General features: G+C 38.2%; 1 protein-coding gene across 11 annotated transcripts in view; it reads left to right on the forward strand.

Annotated features, from left to right (window-relative positions):
• Positions 1-24,774, forward strand: part of pkp4.S (plakophilin 4 S homeolog) — a 188,817-nt gene that overhangs the window by 125,426 nt on the left and 38,617 nt on the right. For 10 of the 11 annotated variants that reach the window (XM_018237358.2, XM_041577705.1, XM_018237355.2 and 7 more), the window contains 4 exon segments: positions 4,904-5,095; positions 9,771-9,987; positions 20,742-20,874; positions 22,788-23,001. In XM_018237358.2, coding sequence (XP_018092847.1) covers positions 4,904-5,095; positions 9,771-9,987; positions 20,742-20,874; positions 22,788-23,001 — 756 coding nt within the window. 11 annotated transcript variants of the gene reach the window in all.

Here is a 24,774-nt window from a genome sequence, read left to right on the forward strand (position 1 = left end):
CTGAAGTAAACACGCCAATTTTACCAGTGCAGCACAACAGTGCATTATATTCTCATTACTTTAAAGCACTTTAAATTTTTCTTGTTACTGTTCTTTTAACCAGATCAAATAATGAGACTTTGCGTTCTCTTAAAAGTTTAATTCTGAGTATTTAAATTATAGTCATATTGATATTCTGCTGAGGACCAAAACCTTAAATTATCTTCTAATTATGTACAAAGTCATAGCACACACACTCAGCCAGGTTGGAATGGCAATTATCAATACAAACTGCTCACTTTATTTTCTGCTCATATTTTGCGGCTGTAATCGCATTTAGATGAATAGAATTCTGTGCAGAGAAAATCATTTTGGTAAAAGAAATCGCTAAGAATAGGAGTCTAAATGAAGAAAGAACACACAAGCCCTGCACTATGCTCACAGTGGTATGCAGCAAATGCCCATCAAACATATGTAGAATGCTAACTGCATGAAATCTAGCATAATCTCACCATTTTCTTTAATGTTATTGATGATTGCTGTTTTGTAAAGTTTTTATTCAAAAAAACCTTTTTTCAACTTATATTGGACCTAGCGAGATATAACTCAGTGGTAAAGATGTAATAGTCAAGAAAGAATTCAGCACACAATGTTTTATTTGTAACTGTCCATCTTCTGATATTGTTAGGCTATCTTTTGTGTTTTCATAACACTGCTCATGCTAAGGAGGTTGTTTATTAAACTTTGAATGCCAAAAAACAGAAAAATTGTGTTTTTTCCCTGTAAAATCCAAATTTTTAGTGGAAAAAAACACACATTTTTTGGTATTTTATACCCGAGGATGGAAAAAGTCAGAATCCGAAAAATCCGATATCTCAGACCTGCTAAGGTTGCATATAAGTCAGTGGGAGAAGTCCCGAAGATATCTTGATCAGATATGGGTTTCGTGCAATAATCCAAAGATTCCTTGGTTTTCGGGTGGAAAATACAAAAAATTTGTACGAATCGTCTTTTTTTTTTTTTTTTTTTTTTTTACAATTTTCTCAGATTTTTTCCCGGCACAGGAAATTTTCAGGAAAATGTATTGATAAATAATGAGAGATTATAAATCTGAGATTTAAAATAGATTTATGTTTTTATTTGTAAGCTGTGAGCCCTTGTGTAATTTATCATAACTAATGCACATTACCCTGTATATTCTACCTATATTCAACTTCATATGGAGCATGTATACCTATGGGTAACATAATATTTAGCAATTACAGAATAATAATAGACACCAGGCCGGATAGGCATGGGGTAGTCATCATCTGCCTGAGTAAATTAACAGTTCTGCGGAAGGATGTCATGTCTTGTACAGAATGAAAACATTCTGAGAAAAGGCACAACAGCAGCCTCTCATTTACACACAATAGTATTTATTGCCAAGAAAAATGCAGTCTTACAATTTTCTCAGTGTCTTATTTAAATAAACCGTTTACTGATTTGCTTATTCTCTGTAAAATGTTCTTTGTATTTCATAATAACTAGCATATATCCATGTTGGTAGCAAAGCTTTCCTATTATGTTTCTTAAATGAACAATAACACCAAAAAATAAAGTGTTTTAAATGAATGAAAATAAAATGTACTGTTGCCCTGCACAGGTAAAAATGGTGTGTTTGCTTCAAAATCACTACTATAGTTTATATAAACAAGCTGCTGTGTAGCCATAGGGGCAGCCATTCAAGCACAGGAGACACAGTAGATAGCAGATAAATTCTAAAGAATCCCATTGCATACTATAGAGCGTATCTGTTATCTGCTGTGTATCCTGTGCCTTTTCTCCTTTTTCCAGCTTGAATAGCTGCCCCTATGGCAGCAGCTTGTTTAAATAAGAAGGTTCCGCCTAAATATTTGGAAGGGTTTTTTTTATAGTGTGAGCTGTGAAGATGTGGAATTTTCTTCCTGAACCAGTTGTACTGGCTGATACATTAGATTTAAGAAGGGATTGGATGGCTTTTTAGCAAGTGAGGGAATACAGGGTTATGGAAGATAGCTCATAGTACAAGTTGATCCAGGGACTAGTCCGATTGCCATTTTGGAGTCAGGAAGGAATTTTTCCCCCCTCTGAGGCTTCAGGTGGGTTTTTTTTGCCTTCCTCTGGATCAACTAGCAGTAAGGCAGGTTAAAAAAAAAGTTAAACTTGATGGATGTGTGTCTTTTTTCAACCTAATTTACTATACTATATAGAACTATATATAAACTTTAATCGTGTTTCTGAAGCAAACATACTAGTTTTACCAGTGCAGCACAAAAGTACATTATATTTTCATTAGTTTAAGACACTTGGATTTTTTGGTGTTAATGTTTCTTTAATGTTTAGAGTTCCAAGCATTCTATAACAGATACCATACCTGTCCTATGTTGAGTTTAGGATCCCTGTCTCCAAGGACAAATATATGTTGGAAGAACTTAATTACTTACTCCTGAGGTACAAACTTTTTAAGTGAATAGTGAAAGTATCTACTCTTTTAATTCCTAGATCTGCAATATTCTCGCTTGAAAGCTTTGCTGTCAAGATTCCTGCACCAAAAAAAAAAAAAAGCATAGGCAGAGGGTGATGTGTGGGTTTAGGGAGGCTGATTAAAGACATTTTCTACAAGGATTCCATTATTCTATCCAAGGCAGGCCTGGATTTATGGAAAGGCCACCAAGGCCCAGGCCTAGGACGGCAGGATTTGAGGGGGCGGCATGCTGCCCAACTACACCCACATTGGTTCAGAAACACTGGGGATGGGCAGGAGATACGATAGTTTTTTAAATTTCCCGTACGCCAATTCCCATTGCTCCGGTCCCAATGATGAAAATTTGAGCCAATAAAATGGAGAGGACTGGAGACCAACGACATCTGGCCTAGGGGTGCCAGCTATGTAAATCTGGCCTTGATCCAAGGACCAATTCTATTTATAATACCCCAGAACACATGGCAGAAAAGCTACATTGGCTATTTCATGTAAAATATCTCTTAAAACGTCTTGCAGGTCAAATGTAGTGAAAGTTTAATATAGGATATCCCAAAACAAATGTCTGCGTGTGTCTGTATGTGTGTTTGTTTGTGTGTGTTTGTTTGTGTGTATATTATATGTAAAAAAAATAGTTAATTATGCCACTTTATCCTTAATATGTGGTGCATGTAGTCAAAAAAATAAACGGTCACTGCCATAGTAACAAAAATATAGAAAAAAGCAAAAAGTTACACAACACTCACTTCGTATTGATATCTATATTGACAGATATATAGATATATAATAAATACAGTGTCAACACATAGCTGGATAAATGCAGTATACGCATGGGATCACTTATCTGCAAACCCATTAACCAGAATGCTCCAAATTATGGGAAGGTCCTCTCCCGCAGAGTCCATTTTCAGCAAGTTTTATGAATTATACGTATCTTTTTTTTTTTTAAAACCACAGTTCCCAAGCATTCTACATAGTAGATCCCCTACCTGTTCCTCCAACCTGTTTATTCAAGGCTAATTTATTGGCTAATTCATTGGCATTCATTAAAATCTGCCCACGGGTAAGAAACTAATGACTCATGTTATTAGGATAACTTTGCAATAACAATTTGCATAACAGTATTTTAAAAAACATTTTTAAAGATGTTCTAGACATTCAGTGTAATATTTGATCGTATGTTGGTGAGTGCTAAGGTTTGTAAGCCAGCTATCACTGAAGGCAAGTCTAGACTGGGATTTGAAATTGGCATATCAAGTACACAGAGGGCCAAAAAGTCCCCCACAGCCTCAATAAATAGTGACTGTCTATGGCATCTTACAGTAGCCCTTCTGGCATTTGCTAGAATCCACATATTGCCAGTCCAGGCCTAACTAAAGATCTACAGGTTGGGCAGCACTGATATAAACTATTATTGTCCCTATTTTGTCCTACCATTGTCATCTAAGCTTTCTTTATCTACTGTACTACAACTTCTACTCTGCAGGCACTGGAAAGTTGCCTCTGTTTGGATCCTGTGCTTGCACACAACTGACATAGCAGCATTTAACATTTATAGAGAATCTGACATTCACTTCACCCATTTAATTAGTGAACAGCTTGAGCAGCCATAACTGTTTGTCCCAACTCAAGGCATCCTCGGCTACAGCTGATAATCTGCCCTCAGGGGTTGAGCTTTATCCAATTGAAAGTTCATTGACACTGAACAATGAACAATTAAATATTAGAATTGGAAGATTGTAGGAATCTCTGTAATTTTGGAACATTTTTTTAATGATTTGTATATGAAATATTAACCACTCTATTCTGCTTTCTGAGCTAGCCATTTAATTTGCTTTCTTACAAAACTAAATTTGTATTTGCTTCCATCTTCTGTCTTTTCTCTTAACTGCTTCATTCTTGCATTCTAAACCATCATATGCTATTTTAATTTATGCTTAATATCATTTACAAATCAGATACTGTATACAAGGAGATAATTTTTAGGCAAACAATGGCTTCAGTGAGTCAGAACATAGCATATGTGAATAGAGTGAACCAATAGATGTGTGCTGAATGTTGTCCAGGCAACCTAAGTACATATATAAAAATATAAACATATGCCAAACAAATCTGAAATGTGATAGCTCAGACTATGCAAGCAGTGAAATCTGTGTTTTCATCTCCATACGTTATTTACCTGATTAAGAAGTCTATATTGCAGTAATAAGCAACTGATTCCAAGAGACCATAGATAATCTGTGCTCATTTGATGGCAAGAATGTTATTATTCGCTTTAATGCCACTTAAAACGCACGGGTCAGGAAGAAAGATCAGTGTTGGGAATCATGAAACCACCTTAGATTTAAGGCAGTAATGCTACCAAGTAAACCACTGCTGATATATGTCCTTTTTAATTGGTGGGAATTGCCATTGTTTCAGGCTTAAGAAGCTCATATGCAAGTCAGCACAGTCAACTTGGACAGGAATTGAGATCAGCAGTCTCACCCGACCTGCAGATCACACCAATATATGAAGGGAGGACTTATTACAGTCCAGTCTACCGCAACGCCAACCATGCGGCCATAGATCTGAGGCAAGGTTCACATACGGCAATATATCGTACAGGATCAGGTAAGTTAGCTTGAATATGCAACAGGGAATAAAGTGAATGCTGTCCTTTCAGAACAGAAATATATTCTGGGCTTATTTCAGTGGTGTACGTATGGTAAATTTGCATACATCATAAAGTTCACTCTGACTAATTTACTAACCTCAATCAGACAACCAGTTCACTGGAGCAGTTGCTAACTGTGTAAGTTAATATGCCCTACTGAACTTAAAAGGGATTCTGTCATGATTTTTATGATGTAGTTTTTATTTCTAAATTACACTGTTTACACTGCAAATAATGCACCCTACATGCACAATATTGACTGCTGGCAGAAGGCAGGAGCAGGTCCTTTAGTAAGATTGCTTCTGTGTTCTACTAAACAGCTTGTGAGTTTATACCATTGATATCTTTCTTAGAAAACATTTTTAAAGGAGAAAAAAACATACTCTTTGTTTGTCAGTCATAAAGTAAAACCATGTTCTACACCATCAGACCCAGTGTAGGTCTTACAACTTTTATGCCCCATCTATGCAGGCACTGCTGAGTATTTCTGGGCACTTCTTTGTAGTGTTCATAATCCATCTAAGAGACCAACAATGGATGTATCTGGTAGAAGACAAGTGGGATTATGCATAGCATGCTTTTGAAAAAGGATGGAATCAAAGTTTTCACTGATAAAATGTGCTGAGTGCAAATTAATAGCGATTTGGGGATCCTTTAATATGAAATATAAGGAACAAGAGAGAGAGTTTATTTCTACTCAGGGACAGAGATTAAATGTGTACTGACATAGAAGCATATTATTCAGCCCCGGACATGTTTGTTTGCACACCATAAACTTCTCTCGGTTGCGTCTGACACAGATTGAGGCAGCGGGAGCTGTTGGTGAAATGATAAATGGGTAATATACAGGATATGTGACAACGTTCTACTGCATGTACACCAGACCTTTTATATTAGACAATTATCTCTGGACCTGTAAATCAGCCAGAACTGATGAAATGAGAACTTTGTGATAAATGGCTTCTGCTAATGATGCACATAAAATGTACTGGGCTGCCATGTCATTCTGCAATAGCTTATTACACTTTCATAGAAAAATGGTGGACTTATATTTGCAAGCTAATGAACAAAACCAGGTTGGCTTTGCAATAAGTGTTTTTGGTACTGGCCTTCCTTTAATGGCACCTGAACTGGAGTGTATTTCAGTGGGGCAGGTAAGAAAAATTAGAATGAAAAATCAGACAGGGCAGCTGGGCTAATAAAGCAGGTTCCAGGGGGGGAAGGGCAAATTTGCACCCATGCTTTTCTAGGGTATTAAATAAGTTCTCTTTCCTCCAACTAACACCAGTAGCATCCCCGAAGTATCCATCATAGTTAACAATTCCACTATCACCCCCTCTCCCCAGGCCCGGTGCCTTGGGGTTATCCTAGATTCTGCCCTATCATTCACTCCTCATATCCAGTCACTTATTAAATCATGTCACTTCCATCTAAGGAACATATCCAAAATACGATCATTTATCACCCAAGACGCTGCCAAAATTCTTATTCACTCTCTCATCATATCGCGTCTAGACTACTGCAACTCTCTTTTAATTGGCCTCCCCCTCCAGAGACTGTCACCTCTCCAGTCCATAATGAACACTGCTGCGAGGCTCATATACCTCAGCAACCGCTCCTCCTCTGCCTCGCCATTCTGTCAATCCCTGCACTGGCTTCCGTTACCTTTCAGAATCAAATTCAAATTAATGACACTGACTTTCAAAGCACTTCACAACTCTGCTCCACCCTACATCTCTGAACTCATCTCTATATACTCACCCACTCGCTTACTACGCTCCTCTACTGACCTGCTACTCAACTCTTCTCTCATTAGCTCCTCACATGCTCGCATTCAAGACTTTGGAAGGGCTGCACCCCTCCTCTGGAACGCTCTCCCACGGTCTGTCCGACTTTCTCCCAACCTTTCTGCTTTCAAAAAATCTCTGAAAACGCACTTCTTTCGAGAAGCCTACCCTCACTCTGCTTAACTACCAAACGCAACACCACATTTCTCACCCACTTACTTCGATCTTGCCCACTCCCACACCTTGTGTATTACTCCCTTCCCTTTAGACTGTATGCCTATGCATAGGGCCTTCCTCACTTCTTTGTACCTGTATTGATTGTGATGTTTGTTACTCCATATGTAATTCATGTGATGTAGTTGTATAATCACATTTACTTTACAGTGCTACGCAATATGTTGGCGCTATATAAATACATGTTAATAATAAAAATAATAAAAGTTGTTCACTTTCCTAACACTTTTTCAGTTCAGTTGTTTGATTGTTCACCATAAACAAATACTTTTTTCATTTGCTTTCCATCTTTTATTTTTTATAATTTTCCCAAAATTAAAGTTTAAAGGGGTGGTTCACCTTTAAAGTAACTATTATTATGTTATAGAACGACCAATTCTAAGCAACTTTTCAATTGGTTTTCATTATTTATTTTTTATAGTTATATGTCTTTTTCTTATGATTCTTTGCAGCTTTCATATGGGCATCGCTGTCCCATTGTGGTTACTTTGTATTAATGATCCTTCTATTCAGGCCCTCTCCTATTCATATTCCAGTCTCTTATTCAAATCAATGCAAAATCAATCAAATCAAACCCTAGTTACCCCTTTAATGTTCCTGTCTGTTCCTGCCTGTTCCTTTAATGTTTTAGTCTGGCAGCTCAGTGATCCAGGAGCACCTGTACTATTTGCTATGTTTAGTTGATATAAATTAGTTGATACATTTCTCAGCAGTATCTGGGGAATATAATCAACTATTGTATCAATTCTAACAGCTACTTTTAATGAAATTCTGCTCTGCAAAAATAACAAATGTATCAATTAAATGTATCAATTTAGAACAGTTAAAGAGTTGGCATCCAACACACAGAGCTGCTTTAGGTTAAAAATGAAACTTTACACTTCAATATTAGAAAATTATTTATTTTGGGTTGCCACCTGGCCGGGGTTTCACCGGATGGTTGATCCCAATGCTATTAATAGGGAAAAAATATAAATATATGGGAAGGACAGTCATTTTTTTCAGAAAATGTGGCAACCCTAGGAGTGGCCTTACATTGTACAGCACTGGCCTGTCACTGTATTATGGTTGGAGCTAAAAGCATGCATGATCTCGCCTCCCTGCTGGGGTCCAGGAATTGTTTTCTGTCCCAATTAACTTTAAGGGGCAGATTTATCAAAATGTGAGTTCAGATTTCAATAAATAAAAACTCACCCACATTCTATTCATTCCTATGGGAATTTTGGAAGCGTATTTATGAAATGGTGAGTTCTAATTTTCACCCATTGATAAGTATCCTTCTAAAAATCCCCATAGAAATGAATAGATCATGGGTGAGTTTTTTATTTATTAAAATCTGAACCCACATTTTGATAAATCTGCCCCTAAATGTCACTCCTAGAACAGCATGATGGCAGAATTTGCAAAAAAGCAGAATTAACAATATTTAAAGTTTCTCTTCTGTAGCAGGAGCTCTTTTTATACTGACATGAATATTTAGGAAGGCATATTTGCTCTTATGTTTAGTGATCCCTGACCAATTCTCATGGCCGCACTGAATAAGTAGCTGCAATCTGCAGCGCAGTCAGTCGTCTGTCTTGGCAGGGGCAGCCCTCCCATTAACCTGGCTGACACAAGCAAACAACCTTCCCTATTAAACATCCATTAAATGTAATTCTATTGCGTGCTTGATGGCATTTGCCATAATTATAATATAATAAGCTTTTTCTTAACTGTCATAAGTAACTTCTAACACAATTTTACTAGCCAAAATCCAATGCATTCTCTCTTGAGCATTTCAGAATTTATTATCCATTTCTTATGCTAGTTGCAAAAATCACTGGAGATTTTTTTTGTGCTCATTTCCTTCTCCATATAAAATATTCCCATTAAAAGGACAACCTGAGATGGATAACATATTTGCCTCTTACAGTTTCAGCCTTGTGTTTCCATTGCTTCTGACTGTAGGGTCCTTTTTACTCTCTATATAAAGCCCTTTTAGGCTGTCATTAAATAAGGAAAGGGCATGGCTTTCAGCAAATTGGGCAGGGTCTAATTAACTATAAAAAATGCCAACCAGTCAGCAGGTAAGCTATAGTTTCCCCTAAACTATTTCTTCATCTTGTGTGCTGCTCATACACAATCAGCATAGCATAAGAATGTATCATCTCCAACAATTGCAGTCCAGATAACAACCCATGGACCACTAGCTAGACTGCAACTCCCAGAAATGTCCATGTTACCCTGACTAACCCCCTTGCCCAGATGAATAAGCAGATCTCTGTACAGGTAGTTAGCATGCAAAGTGTCTGTGGTTTTTCATTTTGTTTTAATAACATGCAGGTCTATCGCTTACTAAATTGCCCATAAGAGGCTGTTTGCATGCAATCGCCTTGCACTTGAAATGATTTCAGCAGATTAAATCCATTTTATTCCAGTCAGCTGCTGTAAAATAAGTGTATCATAAGACATTAACATGGAAGTCCCCATCCTCACTATTCATTTGTTCTCCCATGATTCCTCTTTATAGGAATTGTAATGTTTTTGTTATACAGAAGGATATACAAACCCTCCATGGGTCTTTGGATTTTACAAGCCTGGGTTTCATGGACTTGTTCTTTTGTCTCGCTAGGGTCTGGTAACCTACAGAGAACCATGAGCCAACGTAGCACACTTGCATACCAAAGAAATAATTATGCGCTCAACACAGCGGCTAATTATGCAGAGCCATACAGATCAATGCAGTATCGAATATCGGAACCCAGCCACAACAGGATACCACATACAACACCCCCAGATGATGGCGCCACAAGGTCTCCTTCTATTGACAGCATCCAGAAGGACCCAAGGCAAGTAGGGGCACAGGTCTGGAAAATCATAAATCAGTGTTACAGCAGAATGAGGATTAAAATTTCCATGTATAGTGAAGTTTTGAATACTTTATTTTTATTTAAAGATTTAAATAGATAGTTACCAATGGCTAGTCAAATTGCTGTGCCAATGTTGTTATGGCAATACAACTCTTTTCCCTAGTCCTTTGCAAGCAATGAAGTTGTAATCCTGTCAACAGGAAACACCACTATTCTCTTGAACTTTTATTAGGAGGTATTGGCTTGCAGTAGCAGTAGAGTCCAATGTTACTGGATGCTCAGAAGTATAGAGGGCCATGTAGGATCCCTACTGATTTGCCAGCTTTCTTTAAGTCAGATTGTGGCTTCTAGAAAGCACTCTAGTGCACTGTTCTGATGGGAGTGTTTTTTACTTATAAGCAGCTTTGACTGACGCGTTTTGATACGTCAATCTCTGCCATGTCGAGTAGACGCTTAAGATCATGCTAGACTCACAGGATTGCCTTCCAGCTTACTTGTTACTTTGCAGTACAATCTATATTCCTGGTAAAAGCAAAAGTAATAAGAAGCTAAAAGCGCCATTCTGATTGAAATACACTTGCTTACTGAGGAGAAACGGGCATATCGAATGAGTTTAGTGTACAGTATAGTCTTCAAAAGGAAATAATACCCAGCATATCCTGCAGATGAAAGTGCTTGACAGAGGGTTCAGGAGAAACTATCTGGTAAGGTGTTCATCCATAGGTTGGATAAGTAGTTATTGGCCAATCACGGATATTGAATATTGAATCAGCCCTGGTTCCAAATGGATGGTAAATAACTCTGATTAATTTGCCCAAAAGAGAGTGTGGGAACAGACATATGCCTCTCACAATTGTGCCTGCTGTTCATGCATGCCTCAAAAATAGGCACTGTCAGATCAGACTTTCTAGACAAACATAATGGAGTCCAATGGATGTGGTATGATCCGTCCCTACTGCCCACACAGTACACAAACATGTAGCAGTGGTTGGGCTCTAAGGTTAAAATCAGGCAAACTGGCCATACAGGACATTTTGAGAGGTTGACAGATAAGCAGATCTTTGACTGATTTGGCTACCTGGGTCACATCATATACATCATTTGGGGATTGCTGTTTTGGCCTCATTCTTGAACCAGTGAACCACTGACCAGGTGGTCAGGTTGTGGCAGCCCCCATGTATAACCAGATTATGCTAGTGCAGCCTCTGGGTGTGCCAGCAATAGTTGAGGGATCACAACGTGACTTATGATTCCTGTCGTTGCTCTATCTAATCATCATATTTAATGCTTCAAAAGGAAAGTAAGCATTTGCACTACTTCCAGCTGAGGCTTAGGCTGGTAAAGTGTGTAAAGAGGGTCATAATCACATGACTTGGTCCCAGTACCAGCTACTTGAAGGTAATTTTTTGCTTGGAGCTACTGGACATTGTTGCCCAATTGATAAATCAGTGGTGGTCTTGTCTAGAAAGCAAATTACCTTTTTTGCATGTCGAGATAGTTAAAATACCTTCCAAGCCATACTAACTTCTAACTAGTATCACTTTTAATTTGCTTACTCCTCTTCCTCTGCCCATTCATAATCCTGTTTACCCTCAACTAGGGAAGAAGAAAAAGGATTTTTAATTTTAATAACCCACGATCAGTGTCAGTGATGCATTTGTAGAATATCCTACCCTCCCCCCCCCCGAAGAATGGAGCCATAATGGAGAAAAACTGTTTGTAATACCTGACTCCCAGGCACAAATTGTAAGTGGGGAAAGTAAAAGATGTTCTAAACAAGTTTGTTTTAATGTTATAGTCGCTTTCCACTTGCATGAAAGAACCTTATTAACATAATGCACCTCTTAACCTCTCATGATACAGACTTTCCCATCTGCCCTTGCAAATATATATGACCATTTTCCATTTGCAATGGTGCAATTTAACACATATGTTTGGCCCATGATCTTGTGCCCTATTGTGTTATAAAGTGATTATTTGTTACTGTTCCTCTTAATCTGTTTGTGTCTTTTTATTCCTTTCCTATAGCAAATAGTGTTGCTATCACGGGAATCCCAGGTGCCACATGCCAGAGATTGTATGTCCTTTTCTATTTGTGTTTGGGGAATTATTAACAATAAATTCTAATACAGGTTGCGTTTTAAGTGGGCTAAAAAGAGCCATAAGGCTAGCCTCACACGGGCCCAAATCAGCTAGCCGAAATCCACTACAGCCGCGGGCAGTAGCATCCTCTCTCTTTTGCATTGAATCGGCTAATCATGAACAGACTTCAGCGATTTCGGCTCAAATTGGAAAGACTCACAGTTCACGACTTTGCACAACGGATTCGGTAGGTTTTGTGGAAGAACTGCGAGTCTTTGCAATTTGAGGCAACAAACAAACAAAGTCTGTTCGCAACGATCGAATTTAATGCGGAAAAGAGAGAGGAGGCTACTGCCCATGTTAGGGCAATTAGCCAGCAGATGTTGGTCCAGTGTGGCCCTAGTCTTGGTATGCACGGAAATGATCAATTATTTACGTCCGTTCAACAATATAAACCTTGAAGTGATGTGTAATGAACAGGAGTCAAGTAGGAAATTAAACTGGAACCATTTGCATTCCTTTTGTGTTTGTCTAATGAAAACATTAGTTATAAACCCCACCAAACTTCCAAAAGTATTAATACCTCAATTTGCAGTTCTAAGTGCCATTGTTATTGCCTCACTTACCACCACAACATTACTTCCTATTGCCATATTGTTGTGTTATAACAAAAAAGCCAGCGAGAATCATGGTTTCAAATGGCTCAAGGAGATTGGTCTGATATCAATGGCCAAGTAAAGAGCCTGAAATGCTTAAATCATGGGTAAAGTTGCAAATTTATAATATGTTTTAATATGGTCTGTACATTTATTACAGATATTCAACTAAAGCAATCACAGTTCCGTGGAAACATGCTATGATATTGGTGTTATTTAAGGCTGTGCTTGCAAAATATGATGTGTTAAAATGCTCATTTACAAATGCAAGTGCAAAAGTTCACATGCTTAAATGTAATGGTAAATGTAATTGCTATTGAAAGCAGTTGTTTCCATCCCTTGCATTACTGGCTCTAACTCCTGATGCAATGTTGCAAGCCAGCTGATTGACAGACCTAGGGAAGACATTACTCCTGTTATGTTGTTTTAAGAGTCAGATCCAGAGAAAAGAAAGGGATAAACAAACACTGCTTCCCACTGCAATTACATTTACAAATAGCATTAAAAGGGTTGTTCACCTTCCAACACTTTTTCAGTTCAGTTGGTTTCACATAGTTTGCCAGAAATAAATACTTTTCCCAGTTACTTTCCAATTTCGGTGTGTGCCCTTTTTCTAGTATTTAAGTAAAGTTAAATTTTTTGCCTTTTGTATATTCTAAAGGGGCGCTGACTACTGTAACTGTACTAAATCAAAACATTATTTGATTCATTTCTTATCTTTCACCCTTTGAGCAGAATCCCTGAGTTTCATTAATATCCCACAGATGCTGCTGGGAAATGTATTGGCTAATATAGCAAATTGTAACCGTTCAGAATCTGCACCTGGGTTACTGAGCTGCCAGACTAAAATATTAAACTTCAATTAAACTTCAAGTTTGGAAGTAAATTTGGAAATAAAACATGGAAAGCAATTGAAAAATTATTTCTGGTGTAAAATCTGAGAACAACTGAACTGAAAAAAGTGGTTGGAAGGTGAACAACCATTGAACCTTTTTGATCAATGATGATTCATTTCTTTATGCAAGAAATCAATTTTTGGGGAAGAAAAACCTGTTATTACACTGTTTAACACTCAGGATAATTTTCTATGCATTTTCTTCATTCTTTTAGCAGTGGGGATGTAGCAGTGCTCTCAATATAATTTAGTTAAGTCACATGTCATTAATATAGTTATCTCACATCTTGGAGATATACTGTAGTTTTTCACATCTTGGTAATAGCTTGACTGTGACTACTAATAAGAAGGGCTCAGTGCCATACTGGTCCATCCATAGCGCAGTACTTTACAGGTCCGAGTGCTACTATCAGAGGATATCAGAGTCTCCTGCTGGAACAGAGCTGCTATTTTAGCAAATCGTTCAAAATAAAAAAAAAAAACTACGGGGAAAAAAGCAATTTTTTTGCCGAATATCAAAGTGTACAAAGTGCCCGTGTGCTTGGCCAGATCTTTCCAGCAGCTAACAGCACTTCACTAGTGAGAAAGCAGCGAGCGAGCTGGGAGAATCTGTTTTTTTTTTGATAAAGGGAACATTCTATAACATTACCATTTCAAATCATTCAAGGGCCTGAAGCCATTTCACTGCTGCTTGACATTTCCAGTAATAACTTACACAAAGTATGAGAATATATTTATTTAAATATCCCACAAGCCATTTCCCCCTTCAAATGTCTGACTGGTGGAGCCAAATAAAAGAACAGTTTTTGTATATGGATATTATTACTGTTTCCTTTATGCCTTAGATTATCTTTGATTATTTCTATTTGTCGTGGGACAGTGCATCTAGGCTATACGCAAAGCTGATTCATACGATTCTCTAAGAACTGTGCTGCATGAAATGTGCTTCATCCTCACTCCCTTAGTCTTGGCTGATGTATCCTAAAAGGGGAGATTAATAAATGGCTAGTATGAGGCAGCCTCTCAGGTTAAAGCAAATTGGATTTGGTTTGCCATGTGACATAATTGGTTATAGGTACAAGATAAAACATTGCTTAAAAGAGAGGTTTGAGCAGAACTGAAAAGACAGAATTGTTTTGTTTTTTAAGGATTGTATCCTAAAGCGATCCTCTGTTAGTCTCCCTTTCTGACAGTAATAAATGAGACTGTAATGAATATATAAGTATGCAGCCATTGTAAATCTTTCCTATCACCTCCCATAGCCCTATAATTAGTGATGGGCGAATCTGTTCCGTTACACTTCACCGTAAACTTTGCAAAACTCTGAAACAGTGAAAAATTTGCAAAACAAATTTGTCAATGGTCGCCAAAATTATTTTGATATTTTGACATGTGCAACAATTTTTATACACCCCGACTCTTGTCAAAATGCATTAAAGTCAATGGGTATCTAAATAATTTTGACGTGCGACAATTTTGATGAGCGACAATTATTTTTGTTGTAGCTAAATTTTTCCACTACGAAAATCACCACAAATCCATGCCTGTAGAATAAATTCTCCCATCACTAGCTATAATCCCATTCCAGACAGTATGTTTTAAGTTTTCTCATGGCCTATACAGAGAACTTCTATAAATCTGTTCCACTGTAGGAATTGTCCAATTCTAAGCACTTTAAGGGCAATCGTAGTCTGTGTATGTAAGCAATGCTGTACTTCCACAATCAACTACACAAGGCAGAAGTCACTTATGCATATGTTCAAATCTCTTGTGAGTGATACATGAGGTATTATGTATTTGAAACCACAGAACATCCACATCCTTGGAAGATTATGTAAATGGGCACCTTTGTAAATGGCTGCAAACAACATTGTAGTATGTCTTGGTCTATTTGTACTTCAGGGTACTGTTTTAATTTTTCAGTATGCAGCATCCCTCAGCACAGTACTGCTGGAATTATACAGCCCTGCTATTCGCTAAGCACAGTACTGCTAGGAGTATACAGCCTCCTTAAGCTCAGTACTGTTAGGAGTATGCAGCCTTGTATTTGCTAAGCAGAGTACTGCTAGAGGTATGCAGCCTCACTATTGGCTAAGCCCAGTACTAATAGGAGCACCCAGCCTTCCAAAGCAGAGTACTTCTAGAAGTATACATTGGGGGTCATTTATAAAGTTTGCGCAGTGCATAATTATTCTCAAATGGTTGTTTTGCCCATGCTTTTTCCTGAATGCTAAAATATTGCACTGCTGTGCCCGTCTTTCCGGTTTTTGCGAATTCGCATTGTGAATACATTTTCTCAAATGACTAGCAAATGGGACAGGTCTGTGCGTGAGTACAGGCACTTTGCGAGGTTCACAGTAACTTAAAATCGCAATTTTGCAAAACTGTTTTGAGAAAATTTTCTTACTTTGGTGGCGTAGTTCAAACACAGATGATGTGCCCATAAATATTCGCAATTTGCGATTTTTGCCATATTTAAAAAGCTCTTATAGACATTCGCAGTGTGAAAACAAATTCGCAAATCTCTTTGCACCCTCTTATTTAGCTTTATAAATATAACCAGGCGCAGGGCACATATTTTCACTGTGCGAATCATTCTGCCCTGCGTGAAGTTTATAAATGAGCCCAGTGTCTCTAAGCACAGTAATGATAGGAGTACCAAGCCTCCCTAAAAATAGTACTGCTAAAAGTATACAGCGTCTCTAAGCACAGTACTGCTAGGATTATACAGCTCTGCTATTCGCATAGTACTACAGCCTCGCTATTTGCTAAATACAGTACTGCTAGAAGTCTATAGCCTCCATAAGCACAGTACTGCAGCCTTACTATTTGCTAAGCAAAGTACTGCTAGGAGTGTGCAGCCTCATTATTGGCAAATCACAGTACTGATAGGAGTACTCGGCCTCCCTAAGCACAGTACTGCTAGGAGTATGCAGCATTGCTATTCGCTAAGCACTGTATTGCTAAGAGTATACAATCTCCCTAAGCATAGTACAGTTAAAAGCATGCTATCATTCGCCTTTAAAATATTTTCAAGTGATAATGCCGTTTTTGTCAGGCTTGACAGGCTGTACTTTAAGAAAATTTTCAAGTATTTTCATCTATTGTTAAGATAATAGCTGTGTGTGCCTCAAGTAGCAGCCAAGTCTTCTTATATAACAATTTAAGGATCAAAATCTGTGAAATATTGATGTAGATTCCACCAAGGTTTTGCCATAGGGTATAATAAATAATTCTAAAGCAAATTTTTGATTACAGGGTTGTTTATAAGCTGTGGCAGTATATAAATATCCAGTGTCTGCTCATTGGTTGCAGCATGAACATCTCCCATCGTCCTCAAAAGCCTGCTAGAAATATCAGAGTTCCTGCAATAAACATTGTGTTGCTTCTGGTATGACCATTTATTATGTTTGATGCGTTTTCAATGAAGCCCAATAAGATACTTAATTGTTGCCATAACACATTGCTCTGCAGATAGGGTGCATGATCATTACTTTTATTATTGTCTTAATAGCCAGTTTGAAGTACAGGTATGGGACCTATTATCCAGAATGCTTGGGACCTTGGGCTTTCAGGATAATGGGTCTTTCCGTAATTTGGATCTTCATACCTTAAGACAACTAGAAAATCATATAAACATTAATAAACCAAATAGGCTTGTTTTGCTTCCAGTAAGGATTCATTACGGTATATCTTAGTTTGGATCAAGTACAAGGTACTATTTTTTTTATTACAGAGTAAAAGGAAATAATTTTTAAAAATCGCATTCCTGTACTTGTGATTTATATTGTGTGGGGATATGTTGAACCCCCATTCAGCATAGGAGCATGTTTTCAGGAGACAAGCATATAGAAATCTGTCTCCATGAGTCTGACCTCCCCTTACAAAAAATGCCTACTAGAGCACTAATGTCTCCTTATTCAAATAATCACCGGATACAATTTTAATTACGTGAATGTCTATTCTGAAAAAGTGATATAATATTAAATTGCAGTGTGTTTGCTGTACATGGTGAAAGATATTTATTCAGTCTGGGCATCCATCATATAATTATATGTGAAAAAAAACACATTCAAAAATGGATCATCAAACCCAAAGGTAAAATGCAAAACTATGTTAATTAACTGTTTATTTTCTGGTAAGTTGTAATTCTAAGAAAAAAATTGCTGCTCTGCTGAATATTCTTTTCTGCGTATATTCATACAGATACAAGGGGTAAGTGAAGGAGTTACAGTAGCTTAGGCTGATGGAAAAAATGGCAGTAATTAGAGTGCATAGGTGATTTTGGGAAGCAATGAAAATAGCTAAGAGGCTACACAGATTTGGATATAGTTAAGGGGCCAGTAGAGTGAGTGGCAAGCTAATAGATAGGTGGCAATGCAGGGGTATTAATGAATAGGCTGCTCTGAAGGAGAGAGTGGGGAAGTATAGATATAAGGGGACAGTGAAGGAGTGAGATGGCTAGGGTGGTATGAAGACTTGGGTATATCTAGGAGGCAGTGCACGGGGGATGAATGGCAAGGGAACTTGGGGATACAGTAGTTACGAGGATGTGAAGGAAGTACAGGGGAAGTAGGCAGTGGAGCCTTGGAGATAGTAAGGGCACATAAGGGGAAAGTGCATAGTTGAGGGCAGGGCTATAGGGACTTGGGGATAGGTGGGGGCAGTGGAGAAGCAGATGTATCTAGGAAACAGTAGAAATGTAGGGATTGGTTGGGGGCATTAGAGGAACAGGCACAACAAGCGAGCAGTGGGATTGAGTATAGTTCTGCAAGAGATCCATAAATTCCTAGAAATACAGATACATTTTTAATAACCTTGATAAAGCTACATGTCAATATGCTAACACAAGCATATTCAAACATAAAGAATTTGCATACAAGTCTGAACAGCTGTCAACCCTAAGAATTGCAGGTACATGGCTTCAAGTTCAGTCCTTGCATCGGCTACAGAAGTCCCACCAATGAGTGGATTATTTGAGGTTAACATTCACTCCATATATACGATGACCACATATTTACAGATTAAATTGTATGAAAGAGTTTTCAGTAGGTATATGCTTTTCTCCTCAAGCTGACAGCAGAGCTTGGCAGTGCCCTTTAGAAGAACTCCCTGATGTACACATTTAGTATTCCATGGGGTTGGAGTGCTATGGCACATTGAAGAGACATGATGCAGAAAACCAAGGTCTATAGATGATAAATGGCTGAAGATTTTCTCATGGACAGTGTTTATAATCATTTGATTTGGTGTTTACAGGCCTTATCGATTGGGTGATTACTATGCAACCTGTAGTCCTTGAGTGAATGAGAGAAACAAAATAACATCTGTAGCAATGCTCTCAGCAGCTTTTCCTTAATATACTAAATTCTGCCATAAATAATGTCATATTGATGCATGAGATATACATTGTGTGAGATTCGATGTTGGACTAGATCACAATTCATTTTCAGTGTTCAGTACTGGGTTTACATTTAGGTACAAATGCATTGTCATTAGTATGGGTGCAGTTTGTTTTGGTGTTTAATATGAGTTTTTCAGGATTGTCCGTCTGCTAATTTGTCACACGCTGAGCAGAAAAATTTGTTTATCCACATTTGTGTCTGTCTGCTCTGCAGTGTGGCATTCTAATGCATGCTCTTTAAGGATCTCGTTGGCAGGCAAAGATGACCCAACAGCATTATGCTCAGGATGTCGAAACCCAAGTTAGCTGAGCCTTGATATGAGCGAGTTGCAGAACATGTGACTATGAAACACAGAAGCCCAAATGTACAAAGCCAACTGTTATCTGTAGGAGTCAAGTAACAGCTTTATTGCAAATGAACTCTCACATCTGCTAGTGGGCACAGTATCTGGTGCCAAAGGAGTAGGAATGCTTTTGTGACATGTCATTCTGAGACCCTTTATTTTACTCATAAAATCCCAGCTGAAGACAAAGACATGAATTATATATTTGATCTTCACCAGCCAAATCCTCCACAGATTTTTGTTGTGTTTATATGCTCATTGTAACAGATTCTAACCCACAGAAATGTAATAGGTAACTGCTCCAGTTCAGGGTAAAATTGGATTGCACTTGCATAATGGCACCTATTGTAAGCCAAAGGGCCAATTGGATACGCTCTTTGACAATCGACCCAGGGGCTTAATGGACGGAGAGCTTGGTATGGCCACAGGGCCAATTGGATACGTTCTTTGACCAATCGTTAAGTCCTTGTAGCCACGTCTGCATTTCCAAGGTACAATCGGCATTCCCAGAACAATTAATCTGTATGCAGCTCAGCCTGAGCCCCTCACTTGTTTGCTGGTGACTGTTAAAGATGCACTCTCCTCTTTTACCACATGGTTGGGGCAAATTCTGCATCTATAACAATCATTATAAAGCATTTACCCTAATAAGTGTTTCCTTTGTGCAACCAAATGAGATACTGGTCATTCCAATATCTCTTACAGCCTTCACCTATTGGTTGGAGTTTAATGTGAAAACATGATTCCTGACCTGCTTAATAAAGGAAGAGAATAAGAGTTGATCTGCTGGCATCTGCCTGTTTCTTTGTCTACACTCACAGGCACTGTGTCAGCCTGGGTACAAACACATGGAACAGATGTCAGCTCGAAAATGCATAGCTACCATGTTTCTGCACCAAAAGCCACTTTGTGTGTCTGCACCTGGGTCGACACAGTGCCCATTAATGCAGACCCAATATCGGGCAGAGGCCAGACAATCACCTGATTTTCACTGGCTGAGAATCAACTTTATATGGCACTAGTCCTAGGCATGTCTGACTGATCTGCTCAGCTTTTTGATTTGTCTGTTAAACCAATTGATTCTTCCTGTTTACTCTGCTGAATGTCTGTTTACTGTGCTGAATTAATATTTTTTGTAGGTAGGTTTGTTTTTGAAGAGAATATTTTGTTCCCCCATAAGAGTTCTGCAGAAGCTGAACTCAATGTGTTTCTCAAACAACAATAGATGATTGAAGATAGGTGTCAGTAAGGATTATTGTTGATGAAGAAAGCATCTGCCATCACCATGTTATTAGTTTATATTTATTAGTGTACTCCTATTCAATGACTCCTCTATTTTCCTTGGTTTGTAGAGAGTTTGCTTGGCGGGACCCAGAGTTACCAGAAGTCATTCATATGCTTCAGCATCACTTTCCTTCAGTACAAGCCAATGCCGCCGCTTACCTGCAGCACCTCTGCTTTGGAGACCACAAAACCAAGCTAGAGGTAAGGAAATTCCCATTGTGAATGTCATAAGCCATGCAAATCTACAGCATCCTTAAAACCATTAATTTAAGTAATGATTTGATATTTCATATTTCAGTTATGATTTGAATTTTGATCATACTGAGCATACTGAGGGGGTATTATGCACTAAAACAATGCTGTGCTTGCTGGCTGCTGCCCCTCTGCAGTGGTAACGGACTGAAATGAGTTTTATAGTATTTGGCTGTATTGTTATATATAGAGGTAGTTTTCTATGTATTTTGAATTCCAAAAATAAATTTGGAAGATACAAGGGAGACTCTAGGGATTACATAAAATTTAGAATGCAAATGTAATTAAATATTTCTGCATAAATCCGAATGATATTTGTCTTTTTATACGTCTGTAATGAATGCACACTCTTTTCCCTCCTCCCATTTGGTAACCTTTCTGAGCTTTCAGTATTCCTAAAATGAACCACTGGACTAATCTTGTTTTTATCTTTTTGAAATGTTATTTCACTTCTAAGTGCTATAGAACTACAAACCCCATAACCTTTTCCCCTGTAACCTTTTCCTACTGCACTTCTACCAGGTATTGCTGTACTACTGTGTTTCCTCCTATTTATTTTTTAATCTGGAAGTAAGCTTTGTGCTCTGTGAATTAGTGTAAAGTTAATTGAGCTTTCTTTTAGTTGTGTATACCTTCTTAGTTGTGTATACCCTCTTAGTTTGGTAAGATTCTACAATATGCCACTTAATATTCTAATAAACAATATACAATTATTCATTCTGGGTATAATTTTCCTTTCAGTAAAACTCATTTGAACTCTGCAGGCCACAGAGGGTCAGATCTGTCCATTACGCTGGGGTGCAGAATTATGTTTGTTAGCTGTAGAATTGTTCACCTTGATATATCGGCCTGCTAGAGATTCCACAAGCCCCTTCAGCCAACTGGCAACTTCCTAGTACTTGTAGGGGATTATGACTCTTCAGGAAGGGGGAATAATGGTGTTTTAAATAAGGCTGAGATTGTAATCATAAAAGCTTCACTCAAGCCTCACTACTACATACTGTAGATACTGGCATGAATTTTCATGCATGTCAAGTGTTGTCCCTGGGGTGAACAGTGCCCATGTCAAACCATAAAATGTTATTCCTTAGATATGAAGTGTTTCTGCCCCCAAAACAATGCTCTTACTCTGTTGGTATGGTATATGGGGCCTTGTGGAGCTTTTTAATTACCACTACTTTTTGCCTTGTAATTTGATTTTGTCTGGTCAATGTGTGCAAAATTACAGTTGGCAATACAGCTTTTAATCAATAATTGGTATCAAATTCTGAATTTTCCTTGTTGATACCAATCCAGTGTTAAATGCACATGATTAACAGTGCAAGGACAGGGACCTGAGCACTTTGTCATATTCACTGATACAAACTGATCCTATTACCGGTTTAGAGGTATGTGCTATTATCCATACTCTATTCCATCAGAAGCATAATGTATTCTCAATGGAAAGAAAAAAAAAAACACCGCAAAACATGGGACTTCTTATAAGAAAGAAAAATGCAAAATCACTATACTAGAACAGACTGTATATCGGTCGTAATCATGCAACAGAACCTCCAGCAGCATCATGCTCTAAGGAGGGCCAAAAGTACCAGATGAATTTCCAAGTCACCATTTTATATTTCTATAGATGAGCATCTTCAACTTCATTGCCACCCTCAAATACTAGTATATGAATTATATTGGGCTGAACCTGAGCACATAAATATTACGCTTTGGAATTGGAGCTGGTTGGAATTTGGATTTTTTTTATGAAAATCTTGTTCCAGTTTTTTTATTTATTATTTTATTCTTTAACATAACTATCCTGAAATGAAGGACATGCCACAAGTTTATTAATGTTTGTCTACCTTCCTCTTCCATAGGTGTGCCGGATGGGAGGGACCAAGCACTTGGTAGACCTTCTTGATAACAAGGTGCTGGAAGTCCAGAAGAATGCCTGTGGAGCCTTGAGAAATTTAGTTTATGGCAAATCTACTGATGAAAATAAAATTGCCGTGAAAAATGCTGGGGGTGTTCCTGCCCTTTTAAGACTACTGAAAAAAACGAGTGACCAAGAAGTACGGGAACTTGTCACTGGTGAGTAGCTGAGACCAATAATGCTAACCAAACCACCACATATAAAGTATGTGTTTACTTGAGTCCTCATTCACTTATGTCCAAGGCCTGTGGCTTTTCCTCTCTTGCTATTTATTCATGCTGAACCTGCTGGATAGTGGGTGATATTTATGTAGGCTAACCACTGGTACATAATGTTACATTTACTCTTACACACTCACTGCCATCTGGATAAAGGAACAGCTATGTGTGAATATGCCTCATTTCTAGTAGAATAAAAGGGACATTTTGTTGGACCACTGGCTATTTTTTTTTGCCTTTGTGTGCCCAGGTTATCAGTTCCCATTCAATTTAGCCACTGTATACTGAGAACTCTCTGAGTCCCAGGCAGATATTAGCCACTATACCCAAGGCACCAATTTCCATTAGAGCTAATTTATATAAGGTGACTCTGCTCAACCACACGTTCTAGCACTATTTGGGGAGAATGCCTATTTGCACTAAAGATACTCCATTGAGCCTAGCTTGAAGGTCAGTTAAGGTGAGATTTGGGTGAAAATTCATTTGATGCCCTAGATGTTGTTTTAACTTTGGCAAAATGCAAATCCGGATTTCTCGGGCAGGCAGCCACGCGGTCCTAGCCCCCCCACACTCCACCCCGCTCGCCGCAAGCGAACAGCGCTATTGAATGGGGATGCACAGGTCCCCATGATGCAGCTGGGCAGCATGCCGCCCCTAATTTTTTTCCGCCCTAAGCCCGGGCCTATGTGGCCTCACCACAAATCTGGGCCTGGCTAAATGGCTGATGCTGATGATCCTATATCTGTAACCTTGTTATGAGCTAACAAATGAAAATAGCATCATAATCAACCTTCCAATATACTTTTGTTACAAATGTAAAATTTGTTTGTAAATGTAAATTACAGCAGTAACCAATATTTTCTGCACTGCTGCTTCTGATTATTGAAAGCATGTAGCAAAAACCAGCTGAAAGACCTATGAATAATCATGCAAGGCAGTCCAAGGAACCAGCTGTGCAGAAGGGGATACTGGTTTCCCTGATTGTAATTCCATTTAAGGGAAATGTTGCTCTTCTTAAAACTAGGGAACGTAAGGTGACTCTTCTTTGCTCACTAACTTAATATTATTCCATGTCCCATTTGCCAAAGTAAACAGCAAGTGGTGCTATAGTTTCAAATTCATTATATTAGTACTGTAAAAACTACTACTATGTTGGAAACTAGAAGAAAATTGCAGAAGTGCTCAGAAGAGTGCTCTGAACAATTTTGCATTCATTTGTATCAGTGGTCTACATTTCCTTTAAAGTGTAATGATTTTGAATCGCAATATAACCAGCCATGAAAACTGAGGTCTAGCGGAAGGTCCTCTCAAACTTGTAACAAAGGGTGGACGCCCTGAAAACGTTGTGACGCAAATAAACACGCAAGGGGCTTGCTATTTATTTGTTCCAGATATATTTCGGGGAAGAGCAGTCTTCCCAGGTTCTGTGCACCAGATGGAAACTACATTGAAGGGCTCGGGTGTGCACGTGATTCTTCTGCTACAGTTCCTCGCAAACTTGTGATACAGTATGTTGGTGACTGGTCCATGCACATACAGTTGTGTTCAGAATAATAGCAGTGTGTATAAAAATAAAGTGAATAAAGCTCAATATCCCTTATACTAGCTTTTATTTCCATACACGCAAATGCATTGGGAACACTGTACTTTCTATTCCAAATCAAAACATGAAGAAACATTTATCAAATTTGTGTTAAGTGAAGAAAAGAGAAT

The sequence above is a fragment of the Xenopus laevis genome, chromosome 9_10S, assembly GCF_017654675.1.
Source record: "Xenopus laevis strain J_2021 chromosome 9_10S, Xenopus_laevis_v10.1, whole genome shotgun sequence".
Classification (NCBI taxonomy): domain Eukaryota; kingdom Metazoa; phylum Chordata; class Amphibia; order Anura; family Pipidae; genus Xenopus; species Xenopus laevis.